Source organism: Apis mellifera, linkage group LG9 (assembly GCF_003254395.2).
Source record: "Apis mellifera strain DH4 linkage group LG9, Amel_HAv3.1, whole genome shotgun sequence".
Lineage (NCBI taxonomy): Eukaryota > Metazoa > Arthropoda > Insecta > Hymenoptera > Apidae > Apis > Apis mellifera.
Window position 1 is genome coordinate 7,507,920 of NC_037646.1, and position 12,153 is coordinate 7,520,072.

The following is a 12,153-nucleotide window of genomic DNA, read 5'->3' on the forward strand; positions in this document are numbered from 1 at the left end:
CAATAATTGTACAATATGTAAGATACACGTAAAAATATATACATACATACGTATATATATATATATATATAATATTATATATTATAAATACTATGAAATATATATTTATAATAAAATCTGATTAATTATATTAAAAATATTTATTAGGACAAAAATTAATGTAACTTAAATTATTATTTATTTACAAAATTTAGCAACATAATGTTCTTTAGCACTTATATCATTAATTTCGTGTAATCCATTTTGTTGCGCCATACTTTTTAATTCGTTTACAAAATTTTGTAAATGTTCATTTCGTAATTCTACTAAGTACTTTTGCAATTCCACTAACATGATTCCGTTTTTTTTAAGTAATGGTACAAGATTGGGCAATTGTTTCACCATATTATGAGCTATCCAGATGAAATCAAATTTATTAATATATTCTATTTTGTGTTTAGAAGTTTGTAAAAATGTAATAGGGTGAAAAATTATCTGAAAATATAATGTAGATTATAATTAATATATATGCTTATTAAATTCAAAATTTTATGTAATATTTTATAATCTGTAAATAAAATTTTATACTTTATGATTTTCAATATTTATCCAAGATACATTATTCTTTTTATATTTATTTCTTCCTATTTCCCATGATTCTTGTTCCATTTCTTTATTAGGAGTTTCAATTACTAATGTACCATTTAGTATAGATGGATCTCTATGTGATGCGATAAATTCTTCACATATTGATTCTTGATTCCTGATTTCATATATAGATCTCATAATTTCTCGTTCAGCTATATCAGTTGCTCTATTCCTATTATTATATTGTTATTATTTTCAATTATTATATTGCTTTATTAAAACTATATAAAAATTATAAAATTCAAAATTAATATCTTACATATGATTATCTTTTTTTTCTTCTAAGATCCAAGTGAAGAAAGGACCATTTGTAATGTCTCCTAAATAAGTGTAATGTATAAATCCAGGTCCATATTGTATTATATTGCTTAATAATGTTGGATTACTTCTAACAGGTTCACCCTCTAACCAAGTGAATGCAATTCCATTATTTCTCCAGAATCTAATGATTTAAATGAGATAGTTAAATAATAAAAATATATTAATATGATAAAACTTCATAAATATTTTAGAATTAATAAATATATACCTATATTCCTGTAATGTTAAGTTAGAAATACCTCTAGATTTTAAAATCATATGATAATCCCAATCAAAAACACCTTCTCGATAATCATATCTTGTTTTTAATGATCTTCTAATTCTCTGATCCCAATACTCAACAATAGGAACATTTTCACATGTTGCACGTTCCCAAAATCTTATAATACATATATACAATTAGAAACAAATTTATATAATAGAAACTTGTAAAATATAAAAATAATTTAAATTTTCAATTTTTTATATAAACTTACTTAAAAATTGCTTCTAAATGATCTCTATCTTTATGCTTAAATTGTTCCAAATTTAACCAAGGACAATTTATTGTATTTGTTGGTATATTTGATAATTGATTAGAGGACTTTATTAAATATTTAGCTGTTGCAGGTCTTATTAGTGTATTTCCAAATATTTCTAAATAATACCGAGTTGCCTCTTGTAATCCTTTTATATTTCATTTTTTTTTACATTGTTCGTTTATGTAAAAACAAACAAAAAAATAATTTATTTACTATAAAAACAATTACACTATATAATTTAAAAATAGATATACGTACCAAGATTTGTTTCTAAACAAGTATTTAATAAAAGAATAGATCTAGCCACTTGTTCTAATGTTGATTCAATTACATTATATATGATAATGCGGTCATTGTATAAATAAGATGATGCTAACGTTTTCAAAATATGTCTTGCATCACTAGCTCCTACAATTAATACTTCAAGACATTTATCTTGATAATTAGTTTCATGTTTATTAATTTCGAACTGTATATCTAATGCAGGACTGAATCCCCACCACATAATTATTATTTTTATATTACATTAAATTCAAATTATAGACTTTAAAATATTCCAATAATTAAACAATGAATAATAACATTAACGTTGCCAAATATAGATTTTAAGATATATTATTTCCATGGTAACATTGATTTATATATATCAGTTTCTAATATATGACAAAACAATTTCACAATATTATATCTCATATTTCATAAAATAATTATTGATTTATTTTTATTTGATTCTTCATACCTGTATATTTAATTACTTACTTGTTATATCAAAATTTGTTGAAAATAAACATACATGCGTATGATTATAAAATATATATATATACATATGTATATATATATATATATATAATAGACGTGCGCATATATTTAAATATACATATAAACAAAAAAAATGTTTTATATTAAAATTAAAAATCATAAATTTATATAATAAAATTATAAACATGAGAGTGATAATTATGTCATAGACTTATAAAACCATTTATTTTGTTCCTATAATATAGATTCTGTGACACAGATAAAAATAACGCCCTCTCAAACCTTGCTCATGCAAGGATGTTTTATAAACATATTCACGTTAATTCAATACGCACAATAACTCATTTATCTCGTTTTTTTTGAGCACGTTTATTGCCGCATCGTTGTAAAATATCTGTAATAGGTCCTTTATGTTGAAATATTGCAATAAGTTGCGTACGTGCTTCTGTCATTCCTTCACTAATTAAGCTACTACGTTGCATATTTCCTTTAATCAATTCATTTACACGTTCAAGACCATCATCTTGTCTATTCCTGACATTTTGCTGTGATTCAAGTATAGTTAATGTTGTTTTTAATTTTTCATGAACCTATATGAAATTTTATTTTATATTAATTTTACATTATACTCTAAACGTATATTATTATAGAAATATATGTTTTATATTAATCTATATTTACTTGTTTTTCAAGATCTGCAATATCTTCCATTTGTGCTGTAAGATGATATACTTTCCAACCATTTAATTTCTGTAATACATGTTTCTGTTGAGCTATTTCTGCAACTGTAGGTCGTCTTTCTTCACGAGGTCTAACTTCACTTGGTCTTCTATAATGATGAAGTCTACTACCCCATCTATTCTTCCAAGAAGGCCCTAATATTGAAAATGATTTTCTGTTAATATATTTATTATTTCTGTTAATATATATATTTATATATTTTCTGTTTATAATTATAATAATTTTAATTATCCATTTTTTTCACAAACCTAATAAACTAGGTGTAGGCCGTGTTCGTATTGCGACTGTTGGTTGCTGTATAGGAGATTTAATAACATCGCATTGTGTGTTTGAAGTTTGTCTTTTTTCTGATAATTTTTCTTTTGATTCTTCTTTATGCTCTTTTTTCATTCTTTCTTCTGTAATAAATTGCATTTCTTCTTCTGTACATCTTGATTCAGTTAATTCTACTGCAGTAAGTTGTTGTTTTCGAGGCTTTTTTCTAGGAGACATTTCTACTGTTGGATTTATTGTAATTCTAGATTGTTCTGGTTCTTCATCAAGTCCAGGTGATGATGTTGCAGAAACTGTAGTAGATCCTGAACTCTGACAACCTCCACCATCTTGATCTCCTCTCGGTGAACATGGTGGGCTAGATGTTGTAACAGGAGGTAAAGATGCAAGTACAGGAACTAAATTTTTTGCCGCATCTAAAAATTTAAAATTATTTTATCAATTTTTTTTCAGTGAATATATAAAATAATAAAGAAATAAAAAAGAATAAAAATAGAAAATTATAATAAGGATTTTATATATATAATCATTTATATCATTTAATTTTCTCATTTCATACTTTTAATAGGTGAATTATCATGATCTCTCTTTCTAAGTATACTTGGTCGAGGAGATGCATTTGTTTTAGTGTGAGGTTCATCATATCCAGGTTCAACAAGTAATCTCACTGGAGTTTGACGATATTGAGTGTATGTTCCTGCACAATATCATAAAGTAAAAATTTTTTCAAAAACTATTCATATTAATAATCAATAGAAATTGTGGATTTACCTGTGGGTTCAAAGGAATAATAAGTTGCAGTATGTGGTGGATGTAAATATTGTCCTTGTGCCGATTGAGAAGGCGTTGTATTTGAATTGTTATTTGTATTACTGGTAGAAGAAACACGAAATCCAGATTGTTGAGTGGGCTTAATTTGTATAGTTTGTCCAATATTTTGTGCCTGTACTGTTTTAGCAGGTGCTGATGTAACTCTTGTAGGTGCTAAAGGTAAAGGATGCAAAGACATTCCAGTAATTCTAGCAACAGTAGTTGATGAAGGCTGTGATATTCTTGTTGTATTTGATGTACTTGCTGTTGTAGCAACTATACGTGATACTGCATTAAGATTTGATAAAGAAGTTACTGTTTGAACAACACGTGGTATTGTTTGTGATTGTGGCTGCTGTTGTTGTTGTTGCTGCTGCTGCTGCTGTTGTATCTATTATATGGTCAATTCTAATCAATATTCAAAGCACTAAATATTTTTTACATCATAAGTGTGATAATACATCTGTGTACTTACTTGTTGAGAAGGAATTACAATTCGACTAACAGTTCCAGTAGATGGAGAAGCAACAGTGTTTATTGATAATTGTCTTCCAACTGTTGGTTGAACAGTCACTGAAGCTGAAGTTACTCTATTTACAGTTCCAACTACAGGTGCTGATACAGCTATACGATTTACAATACCTGTAGTACTCAAAGGCCTGTTTGACTGATCAAATTTTATTTATTTTATCAATATTATTTTTTAATATAATTTAATTAGTTAATTATGAAATATAATAATTACTTGAATAGTTTGAGTCGAAGATCTACCAGGTTGTGTAGTTTGTGATATATTTGATATTTGAGGAGCAGATGGTCTACTTTGTGTAACCGGTAATCTTGTAATACTATTATTTGCTTGAAGAACTGGTGCTATTAATCTAGATGGAGTACCAGGAACTCCAGTAACCATTGTGGCTTGTACAGATCTTCCTTGACCTGTAGGTGTAATTAAACGAGGCTGTTGACTGGTATATACTGTTGATGGTGGCCTTGAAATTCGATTAACTGGAGGTGTTGAATGCCTTTGTGGTTGCGCATATACAACTGATGTTGTTTTAGGTTGCCATTGTGGATTTGAAATGGCTGTATTTATTCTAAAATATGCAAAAAATAGTGGATTTTTATTTATTAAATGCTTAAAAAAAAATCTTATTTATCATCTATATTTATAAAAATATTTAATGTTTAATTATATAAATAAAAGATAAAAAATTCAAACTTTTATAAGATTATATACATATATATTATACATTATACATATATTATAGATATATATATACATTATATATCTTTTGAATATAATATAATATATATACCCTGGTCTTGTAGTAGGTATAGTTTGTCCCGTATTTGCTCTAACAATTGGAGTAGCCACTGTTGATCTTGGAGCAGAAATATTAGCAACTGCAGCTGGACCACGAGGCACATGATAAGTTGCCGGCATATTTGATACTTGCTGTGTTTGTTGTAATAATTGCTGAGCCTGTGGTTGGTTTTGACGTTCTACTGTACTTAACATACCTGGTGAGATTATCCTTACTGTAGAGCCCACTGAACATATCTATGAAAATATAATCAATATTTGTTAAGATTTTTTTATTATAAGAAACTATTAAAATTTTTTATATTTTATATTAATTTTATTATAATAAATAATATATTTAAATATCAAATATATAAATATAAAAAAATCATTTTTACCGTTGTAGTTATTTTGTTTGTTTCTGAAGTTGAAGTGGTACCAGATGGAACTACAGGTTTCATTACAGGTAATTTTGAATTTGTATCCATTGACATTGATTTTCCAACAAGATTAGTTGATGTTCCAACTGATCCTACTATAGTTTGTGTTGATTGAATATTTTGTATATTACTTTGAACAACACTTTGTGCATTTTGTATATTTTGCATAGTAGTTAAATTCTGAGCTATGCTTTGTACAGTTGTTTCTGGTAAATGTTTATCACCGCTGTTCTCGACTGAACTTAATGTTGTATTCATGTCTATATTTCTAAAAATTATCTTTTTCAATAAGATATACTATAGTAATATATATCTAAATAAAAAAAAAATCTATATTACATAAAAATTAATTAATCTTTAGATTTTATATTTTTATGCTATATCAGTATGCTTTACCTTTCGAACTTCGTAGAAGTTAAAAGGGTTATTATGTGAAAACTGGTCAATATTATAAAAGAATTCCTAATTTTTTATATGAATTTAAAGATTATTTAATTTTGTAATTACTTCAAAACAAATAATCTAATAACAATAAAAAGAATAGCAATGTAATAATTGTTATAAAATTAGTAAATAAAATAATATTTTACATTATAAAAGATCAACGTACTTTTTTATCTTTGAAATTGACAATAATCAGTATTTTTTAGGAATACTATGACAAAAATATGTATACCTTTATAAAAACATAACGCGGTAAAACCATTACCGACTTATTTAAACATGCATATATGACATTTTCAAAATATTTTTGTTTCATTGATGTTTCTTGAAAAAAAACATTTTACACTCTAAACAGCAGTTTTCTTATCACTACAGAAGTTTATAGCGCCTAATATAAGTACAATACAGTGTAGGTAAATTGTTATTAGACAAATAAATGTTCTATATATTTACTATATTCTCTATTTCATAGGAACATTTCATTTAGTTAAATAGATATAAATGGAAATAAATACATTATTATGAAATTTAAATAAATAATAAAATTAAAAATTTTTGAGAATTTTATACATAGATTAATACAATATAATTTAATATAATATATTGTAAAACAAATTTATTTTAAAAATAAAAAATAATATTTTTGAAAGAAACTCATTTACTAGACTAAAACTAGTGATTTTTATTATAAATTTGGTTAAATTGCAATAATAATAAAATGAATTATGTTGATTATTTATTAAGCTTTTTTTTAATTTAAATATGTATTCAATATTCTTTGTTTATGTTGGTATTATATATTTTTAATTTTTAAAAAACTTTGATTTATAAACGTAAATAATTTCTAACCATATTTTTATAACTAATAGAATAATTAATTTGAGTAAATATCTTTTTAATGAATTATTATTAAAAATTATTATTATTATATTGCGTATAGAAAATTTTTTGCTTTTCAATATAAATTTATTCATTTTATTATATATATATACATGTAAAAATTCAAAATAAATATTAAAAAAGTAACTAGAAATCAGAATGTATAAGACAATGAAATAAATATTATAAGATAATTTTACAAAAAAGAATATCATTCATATGATTTCATTTTTTGAATTATAATTATTCTTTAAACAATGATTAAAATATTTTTATATAATTGATATAGTTTTATATTTTGAATTTCATAAAATAATATTATTTATAATACAATTTGTTGAAAAATGAATTATTATAATTTTAAATTTCAAAAAAATTTTAATTTATATTAAAGAATTTTTGGATTAAAAAAATTTCTGTTTATAAATTATACAAAGAAATATAATATGATTTTCTAATATTTTTGTTGACTTTTGTTAATATTTATATATATAAGTATATAATATAAGTATATACAAATAAATATATATATATATATATAACGAGAAAGAATACTGATTATAGAAATATATGATATATATATATATATATATATAGAATACTGTATATTATATATACTGATTTTTCATTATAATTTTTTTTTAATATTACATAATATTTTTATAGTATTATATATATATATATTTTTTTTTATTCATTATTATATATAATATATTATATAAAAATGTAATCTTAATAATAACTTATAATCTATATAAATTATGAAATTAAATAAAATAGATTATTCACACAAAGTTAACATCTTTGGTATATGATTTCGATGCAGCCAAGATCCCTTTCCCACTTAAGGGCCTTACTTGTAACATAAGAGGAGTAGGGAGACGCACCAATCCGGGCCCGTTTACTTTTATTCCCCTACCCGCAACTTCTGCAATTCCATTTTCAAACGCATCATTCCTTCACATTCTGTCTCGTGATTCCGTTGTTGGTTTAGATCGTGCATTTTCTTTCTCATCGTATTTTTATTAGAACATCTTTGCGTACATAATATACGTTTTATCAAGTTTAAACCTCACAAATCAAAGGATTTGTTCGATGGCCTTGGATGGGTTTGAATTCAGTCCACGTTTTTTATTTTTATTCGTGACTAGATCCACACTCATCCAAGGAAATCGAGCTCATGTTCAAAAACGATCTTCAAGAAACCTGTTTGTTGGATTTTAACGTTTTTTTCAATAGTTTTGTGTTTTATTATAATCAGTTTATACAAATTAACGAAGTAAACAAGAGAAAAGAAAAGTTAGTTATTAATGTTAGATGAACAAATTGTATTACCGTAAGTAATATATAAAAGAAATGAAACTATTTTTATATAATTTTATATTTGGATAAATTTATATATGCTTATATATTCTGTATATTCTTATTATAAAATTATTTTTTTATATAAGTTTTGTAGAAGATTAAAAGGACGAAAAAAAAAAAAAATATACAAGAGATATATATTCGAATTCCACACTAATGACCATAGAATTTCTTTCAGTTTCTTTGTGTATGAACACCTGCCATATTCCCCTCCAGTGATCTCCCTCTTTTCATTGGTAGTAATAATCCTGCCGCCCTTAACCCTCCCCTCCAGTTTTGTTCATCTTTGTCTATCTATCTTTTTCTTCTCGTATTTCAATCGTCCTTCCTGAGTAACGGTAAAAACTTGTCTTTACCCTTTTTCTCCCTACATCTAAAGATTATTTTATTTTTAAACGTAAAATTCGAAAATAAAATTAGTAACATAATTTTATATAATTTAACTTATTTTTTTATGTAATTAAATTTCTATTTCTATCTTTTTCTTTTGTTAAGATTTATATATGAATTGTAAATGAAAATAAAATAAGATTACAATTATATCATGTAAATAAAAATGATAGATAATTGTTTTTCCTATTTTAAATACATACATCATATACATATAACAGATTGTTTAAAAATAAATAATATGAATAAACAATGTATGTCAATGTATGTGCTACTTATATTTACATTATTATATTATTACAAAAGTGATTTTTAATCTAAAAATCTTGAGAATATATGTAACGAAAAAAAATTCTGAAATTGTAATAAAAATTTTTGGTAAATTTTTATATACATATAAATTTTATATTATAAATAAGAAAAGATTAATATTGCATATCATATAAAATGAATTTTTTCCTTTTTGCAATATCTACGATCTACATCAGATATTTTGAGATTCTAGACTTAATTGTGCTATACAGGTATGTTCATCTTGATTCTCTTCTTCATAACATATATCAGGATTCGAACGCATTTCTTCTATTGCTCGTTTTATTTGAATTTGTAATTGACTAGCAACTTTCCGTACTGCCGTATGATTTTGTTTTATTTGTTTTATACACGATAGTAAATTTTTCCATGGAGCGACATTTGTATGACCAAGATAAAGTTCTTTCCACAATTGTATACTAATAGGTGCAACACTAGGCCAAATAACACTCGAATTTCTTTCATATAAAGGATTTAACCACTTCTCCAATATATCTGGTTGATTTATATATGACCATAAACTACATGTTCGTTCAGATAATCGAAGTCTAACTCTCTCTGCTTCTGAATCACCTAAAATCATAATATATAAATATTTTATATAAATATTAAAATAAATTAAGAATATAGTATTATATATGGATACCTAAAAATGTTCCATAATTGGAATAATATGCATGATTATACAATTCAATTAACAATTGTATTGTATATTCAAAACTAAATTGAAATTGATAATGAAGTTGATAAAGACAGTCAAGGAAAAGAAGAAAAGTTGGGGCATGTGTTGAGCTTTGTGAATTTGATGGATGATATGGTCCATGGCGTGTGCGACTGAAAAATTGATGACCAGCTTGTATCCATTCACGTTCGATTAAAGCTTGAAGGCCACGTATTGTTCTACAATCGGGATTTAATATTGTCTGTGCTAAACTGGTTACTACTAAGGTAGAATCTCTGCCAGTACTTCCTAATCAACATATAGTATATATCTTTATTTAATGATATTATAATTAATATAATTTTTTTTTTAATTATTTTATAGATTATATACCATGAACTAATACAGCTGCAACTTCTTGATGAAGACACTGAGCAGTTACACAAGCAGCATTTAAAGCACTTTGTACAGCAGATAACCATCCACTATTATCAAGTCTTGAAATCCACTGGGAAGTAGAACATGTTATGTCATTACAAGCCTCTATTAATTTAAAAAAACTATCTGCTAAATCATGCGACCGTGGAATTGCTTTATGTACTTTCCGCCACTGCGGATAAGCAGCATCCATTTCTGTACCACCACCTTTAGCTCTGGAACTTTGAGCTTGTGCAATAGACCTTGTATCTATTATATAACTATTAACAAATTTTACATTAATAATATTGTTTAGATTGCAGAAATATAATTTTCTATGTTAAACATTAAAATTAATATCAAATCATAGTTTAAAATTTCTAAGACTAATTAAAATATAAGTTTAAATATATATATTATATTTACCCACGTCTTCCTGGACCTAAAACTGCATTTAATAATCTTTCATCTTCTTTGCATCTTTTACCATTAGTGCCACACATTGGTTGACTGCTTCTTAACAAGATACTCTATAATATTCATTATATAAATGTAAATTAGTAATTATTTATATAGATGTAAATATATTTTTAATTATTATTATTCATTGTTTTGCATAATAAAAAATAGCATACTCCTCCTTCATGCCTGTAACATAATACTGGAAATCTTCCACCATCTCTAAAATTAGCAGATGATACTATTAATTTATCTTCTATGTGACATGGTACTATAACAGCAGAAGGATAAGAATTGCAAACTTTGTAGTCTTTATTTAAATAACTAATACGCCATTCATCTGCATAAGTAGTTAATAATCTGGACCATTCTGATACAGGAGTAAATGCAGTCCATCCATCTTCTAATATCATAGTATTATTAGTTATTTGTGGTCTATTAAAAAAGGGATATTGTAAAGTTTGCTCTGTAATAAACAGAAAAGTAAAAATTAATGAGATATACATAAATGCATTTTTATAAAAATTAAAATAAAATTATAAAAAATTTCACCTTGCGACATTAACATCTCTATAGATAATACAACATTTGTTAAATCTTCTGTTGAATTAATATCTAATTGAAGAATATGAAAATCTTTACATTTTAAAATAATGCTACCACCTGGACTTTGAGTATTCAATTTTTTCTCTATAAGATCAATATTTCGGTACAATAGCTAAAAACAAAGCATTGAAAAAACATAGAATATAAATTCATGAACAACAAATAATGATTAAAATAATTTTTGTGATAAATTGTACCCAGAGTTCTCGACCATCACTTTGCCGTGAAGACCAAAGAAGATGGTGACTACTAATACACAGTCTTCCATCTATGCTTTTGCCATTTTCATCACTTTTATCTATTAATGCAACATTATCGACTTTCGGGATTAATATTAGGTCACTAAGTTCCATTTTGTGTTAGATTAATTTTAAATATTTTGATAGAACGCTGTTGATAAATTTAAAAACAAGTTGAAATTTATTTTAATAATACTACATAACCTAGAGCTTTTATCTATACATCAATCATTAAATGAAAAAATTTTATTTGACAATTTATAATTACGATCATAAATTTATAATTAGATTTAAAATGTATAAAAAATTTTTATAAGATTTTAAAAAATATTTATATTTTATACGTTAATATTTTAGTATATATTAAAAAAATTAATCATTAACCGTTGCACTCCTGTTTATTTTCTTATGCTCTATATATGCCATACCATATATTTATTACATACACAGTAAACTTTCTTTTTCTTACATGATAATTATAAACTTATCACGTCTTGCATTAAAACTCTCATAGAGGGAAGCACATGATCATATGTTCGTATAATCCATTGCGCAGCATAACCTAACATAAAAATGAAGAAAC

The 12,153-nt window shown here is 24.9% G+C and overlaps 3 protein-coding genes and 1 non-coding gene across 7 annotated transcripts; 1 reads left to right on the forward strand and 3 right to left on the reverse strand.

Annotated features, from left to right (window-relative positions):
- Nucleotides 1-125: 125 nt before the first annotated feature.
- On the reverse strand, nt 126-2,211 carry LOC100577358 (dynein assembly factor 3, axonemal). The gene is made up of 6 exons (XM_026442674.1): nt 1,728-2,211; nt 1,425-1,614; nt 1,157-1,327; nt 887-1,069; nt 568-799; nt 126-474 (listed from the first exon to the last, which is right to left on the reverse strand). Exons 1-6 carry the CDS (start codon nt 1,972-1,974, stop codon nt 178-180), a joined length of 1,320 nt encoding a protein of 439 aa, XP_026298459.1. The 5' UTR covers nt 1,975-2,211; the 3' UTR covers nt 126-177.
- Nucleotides 2,212-2,426: 215 nt separating this feature from the next.
- On the reverse strand, nt 2,427-6,665 carry LOC413821 (histone deacetylase complex subunit SAP130-A). Of its 3 annotated transcripts, none has more exons than XM_006561678.1 (10): nt 6,475-6,665; nt 5,757-6,066; nt 5,372-5,616; nt 4,798-5,149; nt 4,528-4,719; nt 4,014-4,443; nt 3,802-3,939; nt 3,218-3,658; nt 2,910-3,103; nt 2,427-2,818 (listed from the first exon to the last, which is right to left on the reverse strand). In XM_006561678.1, exons 2-10 carry the CDS (start codon nt 6,054-6,056, stop codon nt 2,570-2,572), a joined length of 2,541 nt encoding a protein of 846 aa, XP_006561741.1. In that variant the 5' UTR covers nt 6,057-6,066; nt 6,475-6,665; the 3' UTR covers nt 2,427-2,569. The 3 variants fall into 3 exon arrangements, with proteins under 3 accessions (XP_006561741.1, XP_006561742.1, XP_006561743.1); XM_006561679.3 differs by lacking the exon at nt 6,475-6,665 and adding an exon at nt 6,195-6,320 and having other exon boundaries at nt 5,757-6,111; XM_006561680.3 differs by lacking the exon at nt 6,475-6,665 and adding an exon at nt 6,195-6,285.
- Nucleotides 6,666-8,215: 1,550 nt separating this feature from the next.
- Mir279d (microRNA 279d) lies at nt 8,216-8,297 on the forward strand. Its single transcript, NR_127344.1, has one exon. It is a non-coding gene; the product is annotated as a microRNA 279d (primary transcript).
- Nucleotides 8,298-9,314: 1,017 nt separating this feature from the next.
- Nucleotides 9,315-12,077, reverse strand: LOC412880 (myotubularin-related protein 9). 2 transcript variants are annotated; one of them, XM_396332.6, is made up of 8 exons: nt 11,955-12,077; nt 11,529-11,721; nt 11,278-11,443; nt 10,902-11,191; nt 10,693-10,796; nt 10,243-10,547; nt 9,835-10,158; nt 9,315-9,761 (listed from the first exon to the last, which is right to left on the reverse strand). In XM_396332.6, the coding sequence occupies exons 2-8, from the start codon at nt 11,682-11,684 to the stop codon at nt 9,361-9,363; spliced, it is 1,746 nt and encodes a 581-aa protein (XP_396332.3). In that variant the 5' UTR covers nt 11,685-11,721; nt 11,955-12,077; the 3' UTR covers nt 9,315-9,360. The 2 variants fall into 2 exon arrangements, with proteins under 2 accessions (XP_396332.3, XP_026298492.1); XM_026442707.1 differs by having other exon boundaries at nt 11,529-11,989.
- Nucleotides 12,078-12,153: the final 76 nt, after the last annotated feature.

What these genes read in the sequence shown, in the direction of transcription:
- LOC100577358 (XM_026442674.1), bottom strand. Translation starts at nt 1,974, where the DNA reads ATGTGGTGGGGATTCAGTCCTGCATTAGATATACAGTTCGAAATTAAT. An exon ending in TTGTTTAGAAACAAATCTTG is followed by an intron (nt 1,615 to 1,727) that starts GTACGTATATCT and finishes GAAATATAAAAG; the next exon opens with GATTACAAGAGGCAACTCGG. An exon ending in TAAATATTGAAAATCATAAA is followed by an intron (nt 475 to 567) that starts GTATAAAATTTT and finishes TTATATTTTCAG; the next exon opens with ATAATTTTTCACCCTATTAC.
- LOC413821 (XM_006561678.1), bottom strand. Translation starts at nt 6,056, where the DNA reads ATGAATACAACATTAAGTTCAGTCGAGAACAGCGGTGATAAACATTTA. An exon ending in TTATTCCTTTGAACCCACAG is followed by an intron (nt 3,940 to 4,013) that starts GTAAATCCACAA and finishes GATATTGTGCAG; the next exon opens with GAACATACACTCAATATCGT. An exon ending in GCCTACACCTAGTTTATTAG is followed by an intron (nt 3,104 to 3,217) that starts GTTTGTGAAAAA and finishes TTTCAATATTAG; the next exon opens with GGCCTTCTTGGAAGAATAGA.
- LOC412880 (XM_396332.6), bottom strand. Translation starts at nt 11,684, where the DNA reads ATGGAACTTAGTGACCTAATATTAATCCCGAAAGTCGATAATGTTGCA. An exon ending in TTAGGTCCAGGAAGACGTGG is followed by an intron (nt 10,548 to 10,692) that starts GTAAATATAATA and finishes ATTTGTTAATAG; the next exon opens with TTATATAATAGATACAAGGT. An exon ending in CAATTATGGAACATTTTTAG is followed by an intron (nt 9,762 to 9,834) that starts GTATCCATATAT and finishes TTATGATTTTAG; the next exon opens with GTGATTCAGAAGCAGAGAGA.